General features: G+C 44.8%; 1 protein-coding gene across 2 annotated transcripts in view; it reads right to left on the bottom strand.

The window, feature by feature from the left end:
* Positions 1 to 23,135, bottom strand: part of NBAS (NBAS subunit of NRZ tethering complex) — a 2,067,161-nt gene that overhangs the window by 633,588 nt on the left and 1,410,438 nt on the right. For both annotated transcript variants that reach the window (XM_085610668.1, XM_085610669.1), the window contains one exon: positions 5,843 to 6,045. In XM_085610668.1, coding sequence (XP_085466794.1) covers positions 5,843 to 6,045 — 203 coding nt within the window. The remainder of the gene's footprint in view (positions 1 to 5,842; positions 6,046 to 23,135) is intronic.

The raw sequence follows: 23,135 nt of genomic DNA, 5'->3' as shown, positions 1-23,135 counted from the left end.
AGCTCATTGCTGACAGGGCAGGAATTAAATGCCCACAGCCCCTCTCACCTCCCAGGGCTACTTAATGGAGGCAGCAGAGCAGCTGGTACGATGCCGGCGCGCCAAAGGCAAGTTCATCTGCGCCCATCCGAGATGGGACCACGCCCAGAGCCACGAACCCTGGTCCTCCGCTATCCCACAGGTACTCCACCACAGATCTCCATGCCCTGAACACTTCAATCAACCACAACTGCTGCATTGTCTCACCACACACCACAGCAGGACCATTTACCTGCACTCACTGCTGCTTTAGCATGACGAACATCACCCCTCTGGCCACCACGCCCACAAGAGACGACGAGCCGCCCAGGATAAACTCAACTGCCTCTTGATCAACGCCAGATCACTCTGCAAACACGCCACTGAGGTATGGGACACCATCTCCACCACTATCCCGAAGTCACCTTCATCAACAAGACATGGCTCACCCCCAAGTCAGCCCCCAACATCACCATCGTAACTCCCTCCAGCTACAACATGAAACACCGACCTGGCACCAACACAGCGGAGGCATCGCCATCATACACAAGGAATCCATCACCTGCTCAATCACCAACGATGACCACACGCCCATCATGGAATACATGAACTTCAAACTCCACTCAGAAGGAGATGCACTTACGCGTACAGACCACCAGGACCACAAACCGGCTTCAGGCACCCCATCCCCGAACTCATCAACCCCTCGGCATCGAATCCAAACACTGCATCCTCCGGGGGGACCTCAACATTCACCTAGCCTACACCACCGACACCAACACCACCGACCTCCTAGAAAGACTAGACAACATTGGCCTCAAGCAGATCATCATGAACCCCACGCACAGAACCAGACACACGCTGCACCCAATCTTCATCTCCAGCAATAGAATCAAACACAGCCACCACACACCAACCCTGTTAGAAATGGGGGTCTCAGTTAGCAGAGGAAGGTACCTTTGTTTAAATAGGGACCCTTGCTTCTAGTCAGGGTAAGGGGGATACACACTGTAGATAACCCCTGATCACCCCCTGGGTAGCTTGGCACGAGTAAACAGGCCTATCCCAAATGCAATGTGTAAAGTATTTGTACTCAAAACACACAGTAATACAGTGACAACACCACCAATGGACACCACACAAGTTTACAAAAATAAAGTATCTTTATCTAAACTCAACAAGACCAAAACGACACAAATCCAACATACAAGTATTAAGAAAAATAACTTTCAAAAGGTCTAAGCAACTGAGTCCATAGAAGACTATGGATGAGTGATTTCTTGCAAAGTACCTGTCGTTGCGACAAAATTCACCAAGCCAAACAGCCGCCGCAATGGGAAGCGTAGATAAACAAAGAGATGCGTCGTTTCCTGAGACCTTCTTGGATGTGATAGTTCCGCTGAGCACAGGGGAGCGGTGTGTCGAGTCAGGTCTGTAGGGAAAGTAATGCATCACTTCTGAGACAACTCCGATCCGCGGGTGATGCGTCAGGGAAAACTTGAAGCACAGGGAAGATGGGTGGAAATCCAGGATGTGACGGTGAACAATGTGTCGGTGTCGAGCGGCGCTACGTCGATTTCTTCAGCCGCGATACCTCAATGCGTCGATTCTTGCAGGGGTGATAGGCCTTGCGTCGGTTTCAACAGCGGCGCAGGGAGATTTTTACTCGCACCGCGGCTTTGCGTCGGAAAACTGTCTCAAGAAGAGCAAGGCGTCGATTGTCTTCTTGTTGTGTTGCTTTCCAGCTCCCAGCAGCAAAAACAACCTCCAGAGGCCCCACACAGGCACTTCTTGGCAGGTCAGAACTCCCAGCAAGTAAGCTCAGGGGAGCTGGGGGTGAAGTCTTTGTGTTCCTGAGACTTCAAAACAGGAGGCAAGCTCTACTCAAGACCTTGGAGACTTTCCTCAAGCAGGGGACACAGCAAAGTCATTCTCCTTTCCTTGGCAGAAAGAGCAACTGTAGGCCAACCCCAGACACACAGCAGGGGCAGTACAGCTCCTCAGTTTCTCCAGCTCTTCTCCTTGGCAAAGGTTCCTCTTGATTCCAGAAGTAGTCTAAAGTTCATGGGTTTTAGGTCTAATACTTATACCCCAAAATCTCTTTGTTCTATTTGTCCAGAGAAGCCCTGTGCTCAGTCAAAACCAATTCTGGGGGGCACTTTGCAAGTGTACAACAACCTCCATTGTCAGTGTGAGTCCTGGCTCCAGACACACCACAGGGGGGCGGAGCCATCATTGTCGAAAGCAGACACAGCCCTATTCAGGTGCAGGTGCTCCTCCTCCCACCACTCCAAATGCATACAAGGCCTATTCAGCCTAGCGCGGACTCATGCAGACTCTCTGGAGCCACTGCACATCCTCAGCCCCTGTAACTCCAAAGCCAGACAGTCAATACACATCCTAGCAGAGGCACACTGGATGGCTAAGCAAGAAAATACCTACTTTCTAAAAGTGATATTTTCAAACACAGAATGTAAAAATCACCCTCACTAAAAGATGCATTTTAACATTCTGAGTTCAGGCATACTAAACTTTATTTCTCTATCTTGTTCCAATGGGAAGTTATATTTATAAGATGTTGCGAATAAACTCCCATTCTGTCCTATGGGGCAAGATAGCCTTTCAATAGTGAAAAACAAACTTGGCAGTATTTCACTATCAGGACATGCTACACACACCCGTACACATCCTACCTTTCACATACACTGCACCCTGCCCAGGGGGGTACCTTGGGCCTACTATAGGAGTGCCTTACATGTAAGGTAAGGTTAGGGCCTGGCAAGTGGGTGCACTCGCCAGGTCGACATGGCAGTTTGCAAACTGCACACAGACACTGCGCTGGCAGGTCTGAATTAGCTTTTCAGGGCTACTCATGTGGGTGGCACAATCAGTGCTGCAGGCCCACTAGTAGCATTTGATTTACAGGCACTGGCACACTTAGTGCACTTAACTAGGGGCTTACCAGTAAATCAAAAATGCCAATCAGGGAGAACCAATTGTTATAACAATTTCTACAGGGAACATTTGCACTCTGACATGGATCAGCAGTGGCAAAGTGCCCAAAGCATCTAAGCCAGCGAAACGAAATCCAGTACAGCATCAAAAATACAGGAGGAAGATGCAAAACGTCAGGGGAAACCACGCCAAAGATGCCAAGTCTAAGAAACCCCGTCTGGGACAGGGCTCCCCACCGCAACTGGACTACAGTAACCCAGCAACAATAGACAGACTTCCTCAGCACCACCCAGTCAAACTTCACAGCAAACCTGGACCAAATAGTAAAGAACTTCTTCGCCTGGATCACCAACGTTGCCAACCAAGTCTCCCATCCAAACTACCCAAGATGCACGGACCCACCAAACAAATCAGCTGGTACACACCAGACCACAGCAAAACACGAATGTTAACAACAAGAAAGAAGATGGCAGATCAGCAAAAATGACATCCACTGAGCCACCTACAAGACCACCCTCAACAACTACCATCGCCAGCTCAAGGTTGCAAAGAAAAAAAAGGCCCTCACGCGGCACATCGAAACCAGCACCAACCAAGCCAAGGCACTCTTCACCATTGTCAGAGAATTCTCCTTCCTGCCCCTCAGCGACAGCTTCCACAACCCCACCCTTCAAAGAACTCTGTGACTCCCTCGCTGACAGCTTCCACAACAAGATAGTGACCATTTGCACAAACTTCGAACCCCAACCCTCCATCATCCTCAACAACCCATCGACCACAACAGCCAACCACGCAATCACCCCAATGGAAAAAACTCTGCACACTAACAACCACCACTGATGAAATCTATCCTCTCAGGGGCTCCTAACGACAACTGCCCCCCACTGGATTTCAAACCTCAGAAGCAACGGGATCGGCCACCAACTCACCACCATCCTCAACGCCTCCATAACCACAACCACTTTCCCAGACGCATGAAAGCATGGGGAGGTCAGACCCCTCCTCAAGAAACCATCAGCGGACCCAAAAGAGCCACCAAACTACTGCCTGTTCACTCTCCTTCCGTTCTCCACCAAAGTTCTGGAGAAAGCCATCAAAATTCAACTCACTGAACACCTAGAAAGAAACAAACTAATGGACCCATCCCAATCAGGTATCAAGGCCAATCACAGCAACGAGCAGCCCTCATCATAACAACAGACAACATCCTCCTGGCTCTCTCTGCGGCTTTCGACACAACGTCACACCACACACTCCTCCAGAAACTTCCCAAGATTGGAATCACAGACAACGCACTCAGATGAATGGCGTCCTTCCTCACAGTATGCACCCAGAGAGTCCACATTCCCCCCTTCTCCTCGCACCCCAAGGCCACAATTTGTGGAGTACCCCAAGGCTCATCTCTTAGCCTCACCCTCTTGAACATCTACATGACCCCACTCGCAGACATCGTCAGATCACACAACATCAACATCACCTCCTACGCCGATGGCACTCAACTTGTCATCTCACTCTCAGCCAACCCCATCAGACAAAGACCAACTTCCACAAATGCATCAAAAACTTAGTGATATGGATGAAAAACAACTGTCTCAAGTTAAACACAGACAAAACGTAAGTTCTCATCTTCGGCAGACACACAAGCCTTTGGAACGACTCCTTGTGGCCACCAGAGTTCGAACCTACCCCCATGCCAAAAGACCACGCTCGCAACCCTGGCATCATACTGGACAGCAAACTATCCATGAGACATCAAGTCAACTCCATCGCATCCGCCTGTTTCAACACCATCCCCATGCTCCGAAGGATCTTCGGATGGCTCCCCACCAGCAAAACAGTGACACAGGCCCTCATTACCAGTCAACTAAAGTACGGCAACGCATTCTATGCAGGCACAAACTCCGAACTCGTGCTAAGACTCCAGACAATACAGAAGGTAGTAGCGAGACTTATTCTCAACTTGCACAAAAGATCACCCACCACCTTAGAGACCACCACTGGCTCCCCAACCACAAGAGAAGCCAGTTCAAGCTCCTGACCCACGCATATAAAGCACTCCACAACATCAGACAAAACTACATGAACCACCGCCTCACCTTCCACCAACCCACCAGAAACCTGCGCTCTGCATACCTTACACAGACGACTCGCATCCGCCGCAGCCACACCGGAGGACGCTCATTCTCTCACTTCGCTGCCAAAGCATGAAACCCTCCCTCTCCACCTACGCGCCTCACCCTCGCTCAACCACTTCAAGAAAGGACTCAAGACCTGGCTCTTTGACTGTGAGCCGCAGCACAGCGCCCGGATAGCCCCCGGGTGATAAGTAGCGCTTTACAAATACTACTTGATTGATTGAAATATCACGATTTATGGGTTTTACAAAATTTAAGAAAGTCGGCACATATTGAAAAGAGACCATTACCTTTTTAAGAAACGCATAAGGTGGGGTTGAATGCTGCAACAAAGCATCACAGGGTAAGTGGGTTCTAGGGTACACTTTTATAAAATAAATAATACAAACAAACACTAATTGCCATGATGCCTCCAATGTTATACTTCCTTGAAACTTATCAACCGCAATATACAAACAAATGTAGAACCTGTTGGCTAGCAGGCACTTATTTTTCACTGTGTTATTGACGACTAGTATAAACCGCAGGCAGCAACGTTTTAAAAGACTAATTTTTACATTTACTATTTGATTTTAATGCGGCAGAAAGAGAGCTGGTGGGTCCAGCCTCTTGCCAAGTACTTTCTTGTCAGAGAAACTGGCTCTGATTCGAGCCACAAATCCGTAGGCCTTTCTGTAGATAAGACATGAAGGAAATCATTTTCATTTCAAGTTGGCGCGTGGGTCAGAACTTACCTCAGGGAAACAATTATTTTCTGCACAGCACTTTGAACGACGTCCCGAGGCGAGATCCCCAGGGGTCCCACGGCCAGCTGTAATAACTGCTGGATCATGTCCAGGGACTGACCCTCCAGGCACATGGTCACTGCCAGGCTGCGGATTTTCTCCTTCTCTGAGCGCGATAGATCATACAGGTGAGCATACTTCTGCAGTACATCCTGCAAAAAAGAGCAAGGAGGAACCTTCAGACAGTGTACACGACGCTGCACTTACAGCAACAAAGACCGGGATAAGAGAACATACCCGCCTTAGGAGGTCAAGGACAGCAGCCAGATGGGTTACAAAGCAAGCGCCTCAGAGCGGGGAAAGGGAATAAAGGAAGAGTCCTAGGGGCCTGCACTTGGGCCGGAACTCATTCAAATACTACTTCAATAAACAATCTAGAGGAGGCAGTATATAGCCTTGTTGGATCACTTGCTAACACAACTGTACCATTTTCACTGATTTTTACAGATTAAATGCAGACAGAAAAAGATTTATTTTTCTGTCTGTATGTATTTATAGATGTGGATAAAAATGGGAATCGGGTTGTTTTTGACTGATTCTAAATGCTGTCAATCATGACTGCTAGACCAATAGGTGTGACAGGCAAAGGGGTTAAAACAATAAAGGAATTTTAGTAAAGAGCCTTAAAGAGCCATAGGTGTACACAATCTTCATACTAAAATGTGCATGTTTTTCTGTGAGTGCTTATTTTATCATCTGAGTGTGCTTATAACTGAAACTTGTCAGGCGTTCAGGCATGAGAGCACATTTACTTGTTAAATACACATAGAAATATACACAGATAATATTATTTTTTTCACAAAAACTAAAATTAGCAAAAAATGAATGGATAAATAAATACAAACGGACATGTCAAAAAATGTATACCATAATACCGGGAACCCTAAAATGTATTCATAACTGAGGAAGGTCGTGAACACCCTGAGGAAGCCAGGGGAGGTCTATGAAAAGATCCCTAGGGGCTAGATGCAGAACGGTCTAGTGAAAATGATAAGTTTAATACAAAAACAATGCGGAGAGGAGTTGGCCTATCGGCAAGGGCGGTCGCCCTCACATCTGGGGAACCAGGTTCGAGTCTCGGCCAGGCCACGCAACATCCTGTGATTCTGGGCAAATCATTTAATCTAACAAAAATTAATCCTTATATAAGGCAACTGACACTCGATACCTTCGGGTCAAGTTCGCGCTATATAAAACTCCGTAATAAATGACAATATGCAATATATGAGACAAAAGCAAACAGGAAATTTGAAAAAAAGACTATTAAGCGGTTGGCACACCACTGCGCCGCCTCCACTCCTGCAGACATTTGATAAACTGAGTTCTCTGACACGCACCCTTTTCGCATGCAGAATGTATATTAAAAAACAGTTACACCTTTACTAGTTTCTAAATGCACCAGCTGTCACACAGGTCAATACCTCCATGACCCTCCTCCAATGTTGATTGGTTGTCTGTCATAGCAATAAGCATAGAAGGCAGAGACATGAGTGATATAAGGGGAAACTGCCAGTCATGGCAGCAGTGTCTGCCTGTTCCTGTTGTCATGCTGCTCTGGCTTCAAGAGTCTGAGGCGACTGACTGTGGAGGAGATTGACCTGCAGCTTCACCAGAGTTTAGAAGGCTGTTTGGAAGGGGGAATAAGAGCTGTGTTTGACACAGTAATAGAGAAAATATGAATACATTGTGAGTGTGTGTCAGAGGCATAGGTGCGTTTGTCCGGGGATGCTGTGATGGGCGTCCTGGTTGAGGAGTCTGCCTAGCATAATGCCTGACATGGCAGTGGCATTCTTGGCAACATTTCCAGATATCCCAGGCATTAAGTGGAGGGATCATCATTTAATGGGCACTCTTATCAATATTAAGGCTATCTGAGGACTAATGTTAGACCATCTATGAAATATAGGGATGCATACAGATTCCTAGCTTTTGCTCGTACACCATCTCATTGCAGATTTTTCATAATTTACTATTTACTCATCATTCTAAAGTTAATACTCTTTTTACAATTTCACTGTCACCATCACAAGGCCTATTTACCCTGTGACTTTTACCTCACTCCATTTTAATAATTAAGCCTCTAAAACGGTTAACCCCTTAATGTTAACCTGTTATTCACAAGCTCTACTAAACACTTACACTCTAACACCTTACACCCTTACCCATAACCAATTAACCAATACACGTACCTGCTTACCGTTACATCCAATCTTTAATCCCTTGCTCCTTTACTTTTAATCTATTACACTAACCCCTTATCAGTACTCATTTTACCACAAAATCCTTAAATTCTTACCTTTACATGCTTATTTCCTTGGCATATAGGCTGTATGCCCTTACCACGTACCCTTAACCCTAATCCCATTAATCTTTAACCCTGTAACCTTATCCACAACCCTTAACTTTACACACTTAATCCCTTATCTCTTCCCCTTAACCCATAACTCTTTCCCAGTAACCATATCCCATTACCCTTGTCATTACCCTAAATTCCTTACCATTTTACGTTTAAAGCTTACCTTTACACCCTATATCACACACACCCCGTCCTCTTATCCACCAACACTTGCCTTTTCCTTTTACACTTTTAATTCCCATACACTAACTCAATACCAAGACTCCCACCCCTTACAATAACCCCTTTTCACTTATCATTAACCCCGTACGCCATCAATCCCTTCTATTTGCTTCCTTACCCCTTCTCCATTCCCTTAACCCTTCCCTTTACTCTTACATTTAACTTCTCATCCTTAACCCCTTACATTCTACCCATAACCTCTTCCTCTAATTCTATAACATCCTAACATATTATCCCTATAATACTTATGTATTTATCATTATGTTAGTTACAATTAAATGACAAACAATGAGTTTGTGTATAATGAAATTGTAGTCCATGAGGAAATTGCATGACAATGAAATGGATGTAAACAAATGGTATAGTCCTCATAGTGGCCAATCTAAGCAAAAGTGTGACTAAATATGCCATAACTGTGACCCCAGACAAATGGTGCTCACAACATGTTAGGCAATTGTTTTACATAATTCTCGCAATTCCTGGCCTAACAGAATTGACAATCCTGATCAGAAAGTTGACTTCCCTAGTGTTTGAGGCTCATGATAAATTGGAATAACAGGCAGATTGTGAACATAAATGAGAACACTACATGCACATCACTTCACATCTATTCAAGATGCAAGTTTCAAGCTGTCCACTTTGCCTCCTGACGAGTTAATCGCTGATGTCGGTCCACCACCGCCCACTGGCCTTCCTTACACTTAAGTCTGTATGCTACATGTGTTTACTATTATTTTTAATCATTAGGACAAGAGGACAAGTTGCCACAGAAACCACTGTATTTACTCACACGATAAAATAAATAAAAGAAGGGAATTTAAACTTTAAAAAGTCTAAAACGTCTATTCACTGACTTCATAAGCTTCTAGTACAGCATAAACACCGTTCATTAAAAAATAAAAGTGCAGATATTTTCTACACATATTGAGCAATTTGGGGCAACCAATATTTAAATTAAATCCTTTAACGCCTCACAACACAAGTTATAGATTGTTTACAAATGGGGGATCTAGTCCCAGCATCATCGCTGCATGCTACTAGTTTGTCGGTCAGCATCCATGCATGTCACTAAGATAGCTGAAACCATCCTATGACACAAAATTGACATTTGCTTTCTAACTGAAACCGAGCTGAACGACCACTCTTCCCCTTTGTCGTTGCAACCGCAATTGGTGGTGGATTAGTCATCACACATAAAAAAGATCTTTGCTTAATTTCCTTCCACATACCCAATACCCGGCCTTTGCATATTTAGGAGTTCAGCTCGCCTCTAAAGGCCCTAACCCCATCAAATTTCATATCATCTATCACCCGCCAGGTGAAAAACCACAAATCATGGAAGACTTAGCAGACCTAATATTGCAAAACTCCCTAAAAGGCAGCACAGACACTACACTAGGATATCTAAATCTGAACCTGAATAATGCCTAAGATCCAATAGTACAAGCCCTATCCACCCTCCTGGAAGCGAACAATCTCACCCAACACTGCAACAAACAAATTCACAATAAGGGCTCTGCCCTTGACGCAATCATCTTTAAGCACAACACCCTATCCCTCCACTCTATCCTACCCACCGATTGGACTGACCTCCACCTAACTCTTTTTGATCTCAATGACATCCAACCTAAGGCCGACCTCCAAACCATTCGTCCCAAGCACAGGGCAAGCAACATTCATTGAATCCTTCAGACAGAGCTACAAAAATAAGTCAGTTACCAAATTCTTCACCCACCTGATTTCATCTCTGCTGACGACCTCATCAACCACTACAGCACAACAATGGTAGAACTCCTTGACACAGTCGCCCCTCTGAAACTCAATAAGTCAATAAGTTTCCGTTTCAGATCTTGGTTCAATGAAGATCTTAATAAAGAGAGGCAACAGATCTGACTGGCTGAAAGAAACTGGAGACAACAACCTACGTTAACTAATCTCTCGATCCTCCAAGCTGAACACCTAAAATACAAAAACAACACATCTTCAGAGAAATATCTTCCTTTCTCTGAGCCCAACTTGAATGGTCTACACACCTAAAGACCTCTTAAACATCATCAAACAGCAAACCTCCTTGTTCTCTCAACATTCAATGAATGACTCTACCAAGCTCTGCAAAGAGTTTGGAACGTTCTTCTCTGAATATCTAACATCAAACTCTCTCTTGGCCCTTCTACCGCTCCACCCTTACACTAAGGATCCCCCATGAAAGAGGGTCCACCCAAGGCCCTACTTCCAACTACCGGTTGTCTCCCCACACTCCTCCTCTCAACAAGCCAGAACACCAACTGCAACCCCTTGAAATTGAAAAATTAGGCATCTTGGACTGAATTTGACCATATCCCAGAAGGAGTCTTCAAAATACTCGCTTGCATGAAGCCGACTTCGCACATCACCGACCCTTTTCCTGCTGCTCTTGTCAAAATCTCAGTCACATCATTTATCCTACATGGACCAAAATCATTAACTCCTCCTTATCGGGCGGCTCCATGCTGCCCTCCCTCAAACTAGGCCAAGACAACCCCCTCATCAAAAAATACGGACACTGACCAGAACGACGTTAACAATTACTGGCCTAAACTAACCTCCCTCTCCTTGCTAAAACCATTTAAAAAGGTGTGCTTGAACAACTCACAACCACATTGAAAATGTATCCTGCACGACACCTTCCATTCTGGGTTCAGGAAAGGCAGCAGTAGAGACTGCAATACTGGACATCACAGATGGCCTACACAGATCTCTGGATAATGGACAGGCCTCCCTCCTAGTCCTCCTGGACCTCTCGGCTGCCTTTCATACTGTCAACCATGACATCCTCCTAAGCACCCTCTCACACCGTGGAGGCAGCAATGGAACTGTCCTTCAGTGGTTTGCTTCTTTCCTGAACCAACACTCACAGCTAATCAAACTAAGCAACTACACCTCAAAAGCAAAATCAACCTCATCAAAGATATAAAGACTGTGGTGCATACCTTAGCCCTCTCAAGGCTGGACTACGTTAACGGAATGCTAACGGGTGCCCCAAAAACAAACATTGCCCCTTTGAAAGCTACACTCCACACAGCGGCCAGACTACTGTCGGGGGGAGAGTCGCTTTGAGTATATCACTCCCACACTAAAGAAACGCAACTGGCTACCAAAAGAGACTAGATGTATTCTCAAAACTGCCTGCATAACCCACAAAGCTCTCTACACAAAAAAAAACTGTTGACCTCGCAAACAAACTATCAAAACCCGTCCAAAAGAGACCTCTTAGAAGCTCTAACAGTCTACTCTTGATTCCGCCCAAATTTAAGAAAGAAAAATCTCGTACCCACTCCTTCACCAGGAAAGCTCCCAGAATCTGGAACTTGCTGCGTGGCAACCAATCACTCCTTCACTTCAGGAAGAAACTTAAACAACTTCTTCTAAATAAATACCTACACCCTACCACCTAAACCATCTAAGTTACCTGATGCCCTTACACTACACTTTCCAAATAAACCTGAGCCTCACTACCTCGGGGAAAAACTGTGCCTCTACTCTCCCCACCTCGCAACACCTTACTATAACTACCTCAGAACTATATCGTCCATACATCCTACTGTCTAGCGTATACCTCTCATATACTGTTGATATGTATTTTTATTCACTCCACATGTACCTTGTGTAATTGCTGCTATGGTAAGTCTGTAAAGCACTCGGATACCTCCGGGTCTGGTTCACGCCATCGTCCCCATATACTACTGTCTATCGTACACTTCTTTTATATACTGTTACTATGTATTTTACTCCATATGTAACTAATGTAACTGCTGCTATGCTGACTCTGTAAAGCGCTCTGATACCTTAGGGTCGGGTCTGCACTATACAAAACTCGATCAATACAAATAAATAAATAAAACATGTTTGCAGGAGAAAATCAGTTATAAAATTCAGCTCTATGTAATTGAGATGTAGCACAGCTATATGTGCCTACAAGATTTGTCTGGAAACTTTTCTACCATGCGCAGCAAAAAGAGAAGGTAACACTGCTCTTAATTTTAAAGTAGGAAATATGGATGTTTAACAAAAAGGGAAAAAAATAGATGCTTTACAAATAGGAAAAATACATTCCCATTGTGTACTTGTACATTACATGCCCCAAACTGCATTGTCCTATGCTCTCAAATAACAGACAGTATTCTTACCCATCTCAACAAGACTCTTTATGTAGACCTTGCAAGGATTGTGTCACAAAAAAGAATTCCTCCGTGTGTGAAAGCCAGGACGATATCACGTAGCGGGGTGCAGCTATCAAAACCCTAATTAGAAAAGGGAACCCGGAATTCGCTATCCAGGAGGCAGAATTTGAATTTGCAATCACGATTCCACTTGAGAAGAACTGCAAATACCAACCAGGCCAGAAATAAACCTGCCCCTGGTTTAAATTAAGTATCGCCTATACTATATACATCTATCAAGGGTGTTACAAAGATATACTATATCCCGCCTGGAAATCCAGTAGGAAGAAGGAGGCAATTACCCTATACACTCATAAATTATACATCTCTTGAAACCAGAGTGGCCTTCCTTTTTAAATATGAGGCTCCTTTAACAGATCCAGTATAAATCTATTCACAATGAGAGTCACAATATTTGACTTGATAAAGATGGAGTTATAAGATATCCATCGAAACGTGTCGACGCTCTTTTGAAAACACCACAATTCATGAAGGGGCTAAAGCCTATGAGTACCTAGCAAATAGAAAAGTATCGGGTTTCAGCCTGAGAAACTGCTTATCATGGATGTGTGCTACTCAAATGACAGATTGTTCTTGTCTATTTTATGTACTCTCTTTTTAATGTAACTGTCGTTTATAAATTCGTAAAAAACATCTGTGACATTTGAATTGATGCCAGTTTTGAGGTGAATCACAGTGTTATGGATTATATCTACCTTTTTTAAAATTGTGTACCTCATGAGTTTTTAATCAATAAATAGATTTGTACTTTTTTTTACAAATTTAGGTGTCTAGATTATCATTCTGGGATATACGGTCATACTTCCCATGTATATATGGTGCGCAACTGAATGAGTGAGATTGGGATCGAATGTAGATTATAGTTTCTATGGTCTCTATATGTTAACATATTGTCCAAAGGATACCTTTTTTTGTGACACAATTACATAGTACCCTATACCTTTGGATTCAAGGGGTTCCTCTTATTTTTCATGACCTTGCAAGGGTGACAAGCTATATTTATCTGATCACTGTTCAAGCCTATTACATGCAGTTGTTTGGAGAGATACTTAGCCCACTGAGCTATCCTGCTGCCTAAGAAAAACTTTAGCACAATTACAGTACTTTATTACTAGAATAGTGAGGTGTTTGTAAGCAAAAGACTAAAGGATTAAGCGTACAGAAATTGGGTGCACTGGAGTGGAGTCAAGGAGCAATCTCGTTCGGGGTCCAAACTGAATTGGCTCAAGACTGACAATGAAGTCGGTAAAGGCTCAACCTCTGGCATGACGGGATCAGCGTCACTGAAGAAGGACCCGGTGTTCAACTTGAAGCCGGAATAGCAGTCAGCACTAAAGTCAGTGTGGAACCGGAGGTGCGTTTGAGGGGCGCAGACAGCATCAAGGATGGATCTGCTGGCAATAACCCAACTGGAGGACCCTTTGGATCCTTGGGGCCCAAAAGAGCACCAGAAGGAACCGGAAGTGTGCCAAAAATACACAGCATGCCTACCTTGAAGGCCTCGACCTGCTACAGCCTCCCTGATGACTTGGGATATTTAGGGTACAACTGGATCAGTTGAGGAATTAGCACTGCGATCAGGTATCAGACGTGAGATTGGTTGGCACCTCAATGCCCTCCCAACTTCTCTTTAGACACAGTCCATATTTGACCTCTTATGCTTCTTCTTGGATTTTGATTTGGATTTACTGGATGACCTCAACCACAAAGAGGACCTGTGGCAAGAGGGGTTTTGAGAGTGGGAAGAAGTCTGTGCCCTTGACTTGGAGAGGGAACGGGCCTTCAGGTGCATGGAGACACATTTTTTTGCATGACCTAGAGTCATACCTCGCACCAAACACCTGAGGCCCACCATGTGCAGATCCATCACGGACATTAGTTTCTGGCCGTAACAGCAAGATTTGAAACCTATAGTCTTCAGTCGGGACATCATACCCATGAATACAGGAAGAGAGTTTTGGGAGGAATTTCTCAATGGACGAAAAGCGAGCAAAACTTCGGATCCACGTTCTAAGGTTCCTAAAGGAAGAAACTGAAGCCAGCAAGCAGGGGTGGTGCACATATGCTGCTACGCTCCGTCACTTCAAGGATAGAAAAAGGGTAATCCAGAGCTGTGCGACTACAACTAGCAGCGTACAACAGCACTGCTCAAAAAACCTCTGGATCCAGTCTTCCACTTGGGGAAAATTCTAAAGGCGAGGAATCTGTGGTTAGAAGTATCCTTCAGAACATGAAAGTCTGCAGTTCTCTTCTTTACTCATTCATCACTGTGATAGCCTTTCGAATACTGTGCCTCATTTACAAAAGCCTGACTCCCTGCAAAATATACGCTCTTCTTTTAACCTAAACTAAAATACTAGCTATACCCAGAACTAAATGAAAAATGAGATGACTCTTTCCCAAACGCACCTATAACACCCCCCACCTCATGAACTGCAAAGCTAAACTGAAAACCCAGCACTTTAACTTCATTAACTCTCTACAAGAGCCGAACCAGGCTACAAGTCTCTCACTAAAACGTAAAACCAAAAAATCCTACACAACGTGGCAAATCACTGTAACACTCACAACCACTTAACTAGTCAACATACATAATAAAGTAATCGGTTGGAAATTTGCCCATTCTGCAGGATCACTCCGATTTTTTGCTGAACCCACATCTTTGCTGCGTATAGAACTCTGTGCACATTTACCACTGATAGCCTGTGGCAAAGTGCTTGTGCTCCTCCTTTCAGCATGGTGAAATTGGTATATACTCCTGATTGGCATGTTTATCTTATCTAGAAGTCCTTAGCATATGGTAGCAAGGTGCATCCACGTCCTACAAGTTAAATATCACAAGTGGATTGCAGCACCTATTGTGCGATCCACTACATTCACAAAGTAAATATGACTGCAGGCCTGCTACCAGTACTCTGACTGTGCAGGTTTTAACTGCAAAACCAACATGGCAAATTAACCCCTTCTTACAGGCTAACCCCCCCTTTTATATTGGTCTTTCATTCCCACAAGACAAGGTATATGGTGTTCAAAAATAAGGCATGTAAGGGTTTAATGTTGAACATGTCCTTACAATGAATAAGCTCAAAAGGCTACTTTCACTGTAGCACGGTTAACTGTTCCAAAGGAAAGCATTAGGATACAATACACATTTTAATATTTGCTATCGCTGCTTAGGAAACAGCCACAAAGTTCATATTTGGATTTGTTCAAGTATTTAGTATAAGCCCAATTCATTGGAAAGGTCAGATTTGTAATAGATATTTTCCAAACAGGTATTTTAGAAAAGTAACCCTGTGCCTGCTGAAGAGTTGTCAGTGCCTTCCAAATGTCACCTGGCAGCTGATGGCTCCCCTGTGGTGAACTGCGCCCATGATCAAACAATAGGCTGACCTGAATCGGCAGAGATGTCCCATATGAACCTGACAAAATATACAGTAGAGGATCCTCTTTGACATTCAAGTGTAAATTTCTGCTTGAATGTCACCGCAGGGCAGGGGTGTGCCTAAGAACTCGCCTAAGACAAGCCAAAGAGAAGCTCGTCTACGCCCGTCCGCGACCGGACGAGGCTAGGGGCTAGACGTTATGGCCGTGATTGCGGCCCCAACGGCTGCCCATCTGAAACCCCGGGTAAGATATTCCCCAGCAGACCTGCTGCGTATTCGTAAATTTGTGCTTCAGGGCTGTACGGGGGGGGGTAGGGGAGGGCAGTCTTCCTGAGGGCCCTCATTCCTGTCAGAAATGTCAATACATAGCTTCCATCGATCACCGGCAAAATGCTGTGCAGGACTTACCATCTATAACCACTCTGCCTTTGGATTCCCGTAAGAGCCGGAATCTCCTCTGTAACATTAGATCTCTGTCTAAACACTACAGTGAGGTGTGGGATATGATTGCTTCGACTCAACCTGACCTCTGTTTCCTAACAGAAACATGGTTAAAATCATACTCTGTCCCAGCCATCACATTAGGGATCCCAGAGGGCTATAAAATTGCCAGACTCGATAGGCCTGTCAAGACAGGGGGAGGTATTGCTATTGTGTACAAAAAAAACTAATCAGTCTCTATTTTGGAGGAAATGAGCACTACTGACCTAGAAATCCTTGTCTTTAAAGTCAGCATCTCGATGAAAACCAGCTATAAGGGGGCATTGGTTTATCGCCCCCCTGGGCCTTATACCTCCTCCAATCTCCTGCTACTGGAGATACTAGCCAGACATGTGGACACTGAGAAGGATTTCTTACTCTTAGGAGATTTTAATGTGCATAGCGACCTGAAAGATAATGCTGAGGCGCTATCCTTATTAAATGACATGTCCCTGATGGGATTAACCTTGATGAATACGGGTCCCACACACTCTGCAGGACATACTTTGGATCTTATATTTTCCAACAAACCTAATACCCTGCAATGTGCCTCTTCTACTCAGGTCAATTGGACAGACCATTTTGTCCTGGAATTTTTTATCTCTCACGTAGACAAAGTTCCCCCCAAGGCACAAGTCCTTCCTACCAGGCGTCGGCCATGGCATAAGATCACTTCGGAGAACTTCCAGGAGCAGTATGCCGATCCTCCTTTTTGCCCTGGAACTAATGTAGATAAGGCATTGGACCGCTATAATCAGGCCATATCGCAGGCAATAAATAGGATTGCGCCTATGAAAACATATAAACCTCGCCTAGCACGCAAACAGGAGGTATGGTTTACAGAACAACTGAGATCCCTCAAACAACAGGCTAGGAGATTAGAAAAAGTGTGGAGATCGACCCATGAGGACACTGACAAGAATTATTTTTGGATAGCCCTAACTAAATATCACAAAGAAATTCGTCATGCTCGGAAATCCCATATACAGGCTCTTCTTACAGCTGCAGGGAATTCCCCTAGGATCTTATATCAAACCCTACACTCATTTGTCAAACCAGCAGCCTGTGAAACTCAGGAACTAGCCTCACAACAACTTTGTAACGAGGTGGCCCAATTTTTCACAAATAAAATAAATAAGATCCATGACGACATCTCAAATTCCAATCTATCTAATATCGGAGATACATCAGCTGCTCTGGAAAAGGAACCAGAGAGGGGAACTATGTCTTTATCTTCCTTCTCTCCTATCTCCCTGATTGAGACTGAGGGTTATCTTGGCCAGATAAAAAGCGGCAGTCCCTCAGACATAATCCCTGCTAGAATTATCTCGAAAGTAGGGAAAAGTCTGAGTCCGCAAATTCAAAATCTTATTAATCTCTCCCTAACTGAGGGTCAAGTCCCTGGGGAATGGAAAAAAGCGCTGGTGAGGCCCATTAGAAAAAACTCTTCCATCCCCTGGACTGACTTATCCAATTTAAGGCCCATCTCGCTACTCCCTTTTTTGGGGAAGGTGATAGAGAAACATGTAAATAAACAGATTTCTCATTACATTGAACAATTTGGTCTGCTAGATAGTTCGCAGTTTGGCTTTAGACCTAAACACAGCACTGAATCTGCCCTGCTATCTGTGACAGACGACCTTCACATGTACCAGGACCGAGGGTACTCGGTGATCCTGGTACTGTTGGATTTATCGGCGGCGTTCGATACTATATCTCATAAAATCTTAATCGAACGTCTGGCCGCTATTGGGATTGAGAGCTTAGCGTTAACCTGGCTAAAGAGCTTTCTATCTGACCGTACCCAAACGGTCAGCATGGGCCCATTTCGGTCAAAAGAAACTTATATTACCAAGGGGGTGCCACAGGGCCCTTGTCTAAGCCCCACTCTTTTTAACATCTATGTGGCACCCCTGGCCAGCATATTGAGAAACTTCGGGTTTGTCCCCGTCTCCTATGCTGATGATACGCAGCTCATATTCCCTTTTAAACATCTTACCAACGAAGTGAGGACAGCCTTCTCAGATGGCATGAAAGCTGTTGCGAGTTGGATGCGGTCCAATTACCTTCAATGCAATGTGAATAAAACAGAAGTAATGCTATTTGGGGAAGTTAAAAATCTGTGGACTCCTGAGTGGTGGCCAAGTGAACTCGGTAAGGTAACTGAACCCAAGCTGGTTGTAAAGAACCTAGGGGATCGTCTTGACCGGGAGCTCACTCTTAAACAACATGGTAATTGGGTGATCAGACAATGTCTTCATGCTATTGGATTATTACGCAAAGTGTTCCCACTATTACCTGATTACACTAGGAAAACCTTGGTACAGGCTTTAGTGCTGAGTCGCCTGGATTATTGCAATGGGCTCCTATTGTCAGCTAACCAGGGAGTCTTAGAGAAACTCCAGGTGATTCAGAACACTGCGGCGAGACTTGTGCTGAATGCCCCTCCAAGAACACGCTCCAAACCACTCCTTGACAGTCTACACTGGCTCCCAATCCATAAGAGGGTTACTTTTAAGACATGCTGCCTTATTCACAGAACTCTACATGGATCCGGACCCTCCTATTGGAGAGACAAATTCATTCCCTACAACCCTATTCGAATTCTTAGGTCCAGTAACCAACTCTTACTCAAAGTACCCACCATTAAGAGGAGCAGACAGGGCGGGAAAGCCCTATCAGTGGTAGGCCCAACACTATGGAACAATCTACCGTTTGAGCTCAGGCAATGCTCAGAATTCTTGATCTTTAGGAAAAAGCTTAAAACGTTTCTGTTCTAGTAACTATCTATCATTTTAGGAGTATATGGCCAAGTTGAGCTGAATTGTACCATTCGCCTCCTGTAGCGGTAAAGATCTTTTCCTTCTATGCGCAGAGATACTCTCCAAGAGTCGATTCTAGCGCGATACAAATCCATAAATAAAATAAATAAATATCCTGCGCCTTGACAAGTCTGCTGGGGTTTTTCATGTGACACTTCAGGCGTATGCTTCAAAGTGGCAGGGGCCTTCTATTATCCTGTCATCCAGTCAAGCCCCAATCACAGTTGGGCACTCTCATATTACAGTGTCACAGCCTGTTTGACAGGTCTGCTGGGTTCAGGTATACTATTTAGAGTACACTTCAAAAAAAGAAAAGAATCACAAAACATGTTGGGTGTATTTACTATCTGGTTGCTGAAAGCCCAGCTTTGATTTTACCTGACTTCTGTCACTGAGTTTGTTGGGGGTACATGGACTGCCTAAAACTGGATTTTTGTGTTAGATGTGTGAGGACACCAGGATTACCATAGTACACTCCCCACACACATCCCCAGCCCTAAGAGCCCAATTTTAAAGTGGCTGGAAATTTCAGCCATCTTGAAAATGTCCAAAGTCGGTCGGGTTAGCGCCGGGAACCTTTACCGCTTTGGTTAGGGCATCCCCAGGAGTATTTCTCAACCACTAGCTGGTACCAGGCAAAAATGTGGCACCTCCAGGTATCCACAGCAGATCACTTCTGGACCTTCGGAAGAACAGAAGAGGATTGGACTTGCTATCTGTGACAGGAGAAGAGCCCTGAAGACAGGACCTGCTCTCCCTCTTGTACACAGGACAAAGAAATAGACTCCAAGACTGACCTGTTAAAACAATAGGCACACAAGAAGCTCCAATAGGCTTTTTCCTGCAACTGCCCAGCTAACCAGTTTCAACTGGACCTGGGCTGGACCCTGCTGTGGCAACTGCCTGACTCCCTGTGAGTCTCAAAGTGCCTCCCCGGAGGTCCTGGGGGCCTTTAAAAGTTTACTCCTGTGCTGGATTGGTACTTAGAGGACTGAAGTCAGAAGTGGAAATCTTTTGTCCTCGACATACCTAGTCAGTGTATCTGACCCAAGCCCCATTACTGTGAGAATCAATTCGCACCTAGGTCCTGTTCTATAGGGGTCACTGACTCGCTGTGACTTTATGCTTCATGGGGCTATTTTTATTTAAACGTTAAAAATTCATATCTCTGATTTTCCTACCAGATTTTTTCATTTTGATTATTATAATATATACTCTATTTTTCTAATTAGTTTTGGGATTTTTATTGTTTTTCATTTTTACTTTATCACTGTTTTAGTACTGCATAAATGCTTTACACATTGCCTCTAAGTTAAGTGTTCCTGCTCTGTGCCATAGCTACCATGGGGTTGAGCTGAAGTTGATTTAGTGACTTTGAGGACGTTAGCCATGACAAGGATTGGGGATACTACTTGAGGAGGGTACCTACTCCCTTGAACTATTTCTCCAATTTCTTACCGAATCCAAAAAAAATCAACAGTAATCATTAAGAATGAGGGTATTATTGAGTGTGCATATGTCTGCTGTAGCTGATTAGCACCCTTGTGGCTTGTCAGAGAGTTATCTATAACCTGATCCTGCCCAAAGAATTTTCAACTCTCTCTCAAAAGCACCACAAATTAAGTTATGCAGTCCATGTTTTAAACATAAACTCAAATTGTGAAGAATGTGGATTACAATCTTAGATTGATTAAAGTTTTTCAAAGGTAACAATTTTCACTATTTTCAGCAGATGCTCTGGGGAGAGAAGATGAATGTAAGGATAGGCAAGGATCCGAATAGAGGTAGAATGGGAGGGATGATATAATCTTAGTATATTACTAACACTGACAAAATCAATGTGTCTTTAGTGATGCATTTTCAAAATATCCAACCTTCTGGGCTTGAGGCCTGGAAAGTACTGCACACAAATTAGTATATATAAATGGGCTCCAAGCTCAGCCCTGGATAGGCCCGAAAATGTGCTGTATCCAGAACTGCTCCAAAGAAAAGGAGCTTCTGAGAAGGAATCTGGTGTGACTTTGGCACGTTGATAGTGAACCCCAGCAAGTGCAGGAGGTCTGCCGTAGTCTGGAGCCTGCCTTCAACAGCCAGTTGTCGGGATAGGGGAAGATTGGAACCCCTGATCTGCGCAGATGAGCGGCGACCACCGCCATCACTTTCATGAACACCCGAGGGAAGCTGGTAAGGCCAAAGGTAAACTGAAAGTGCTTGTGGCCTACCATGGACCGTTGCGGGCTGGCAGGACGGGGATGTAGAAGTAAGCGTCCTGCAAGTCCACCACTACCATCCAGTCTCCATGGTTGAGGGCAGACAGTACCTGAGCCAATGTCAACATTTTGAACTTCTCCTTCCGGAGGAAGTGGATGACGTCCCTGAGATCCAAGAGAGGACGCAGGCCTTTGTTCTTCTTGGGTACAAGGAAGTAGTGGGAGTAACAATCACAACCTACTTCTAGGACAGGGACTCGCTTGATAGCTCCCTTGTCCAAGAGAGCTGACGGAAAAGGGCCAAGTGATCCTCCGACATGCGATGGAGTGTTGGTGGCATGGAGTGATGGGTAGTCTAGAAGGGTAGAGAGTAGCCCCTTTGGACTATCTTCAAAACCCACCTGTCCGACATGATATTGTGCCAGTAGGGGAGGTGATGGTGGATCCTGCAGCCCACTGGTAACTGGTGGCCCTGAAAGGTCGGACTAGGAAGGCTTGGAGGCTGCTGCAGAGGAGGCACTGGTGGACTGACCCATCCCCTGGCCCCCAGACCCACGTCGTTGGGTCCCACGTCCCTGGCAGCGCAGAGGCTGGGTAGCTTGTGCGGGCCTGTGGCCCTGGGTGGAATGTGGTGGGGCACCCCTTCCGTAGCCACGAAAGGCAGACTGAACGGGTGAGAGGTGGCAGCGAGGCCCAAGGATCTGACCGTAGCTCTAGAGTCCTTGAAGCGCTCAAGCGCATTGTCCACCTTGTCACCAAACAGGAGACAGTCATCAAAGGGCATGCCCAAAAGGGTCAATTGGACATCGCCGGAGAAGCCAGTGGACCTCAGCCAGGCGTAGCGTCTCAGGGCTATGACGCAGAAATCGTTCTAACCAATTACGAAAGGGGGACCCCTGAGAACAATACGTGCAGGTATAATAGGGGAAAGAACTCAAAAGGACACCTGCCTAAATTATATGGTCATGGGCCTAATACAAAGGTCCCTAGATATAGAATCACTAACTGGAGCTGAGCCAACTGCATATTCAAATCATAAAATCACAACATTATTTAACAAAAAAACATATTTCTTTTTATTAACATAATTTTCCAAAAGGTTATTATGCAGACAGAGACATTACATAATAGCATAAAAGAGAACATACAAAACATTTTTCACTGTCCCACACATCACTACATTCATACACACATACATTCATTCCAACAACAATAGCACTATCACACATAGGTCCTGGTGGTGAAGCTGCCAGATGGTGTTAAATGGAAGGTTTGCTCATACGTCATCCTGATGGAAACATAGGAATGACATAGAAGGGGATACGCCGAAAATTCAAACGGCAACTCGCGTTTCGGTGTCAGACCCGAAACAGGGCCCCACCTTCATCAGGGCGAAGACCAGTAAATAGTGGGAGGACACAGACCACACTTCAGAGCTAAGTTAACGTTGGTGTGGATTTATGTATACATCTTCACTAGATGGATATGCATATATTCAAGAAGGCATCTGGACGCTTATCAGATCCAGGAAGCAGATTTGTGCGCG

This window comes from Triturus cristatus, chromosome 6, assembly GCF_964204655.1.
Source record: "Triturus cristatus chromosome 6, aTriCri1.1, whole genome shotgun sequence".
Lineage (NCBI taxonomy): Eukaryota > Metazoa > Chordata > Amphibia > Caudata > Salamandridae > Triturus > Triturus cristatus.
The sequence above is the reverse complement of the archived record's forward strand: the minus strand, read 5'-3'. Positions and strand labels throughout refer to the sequence as shown.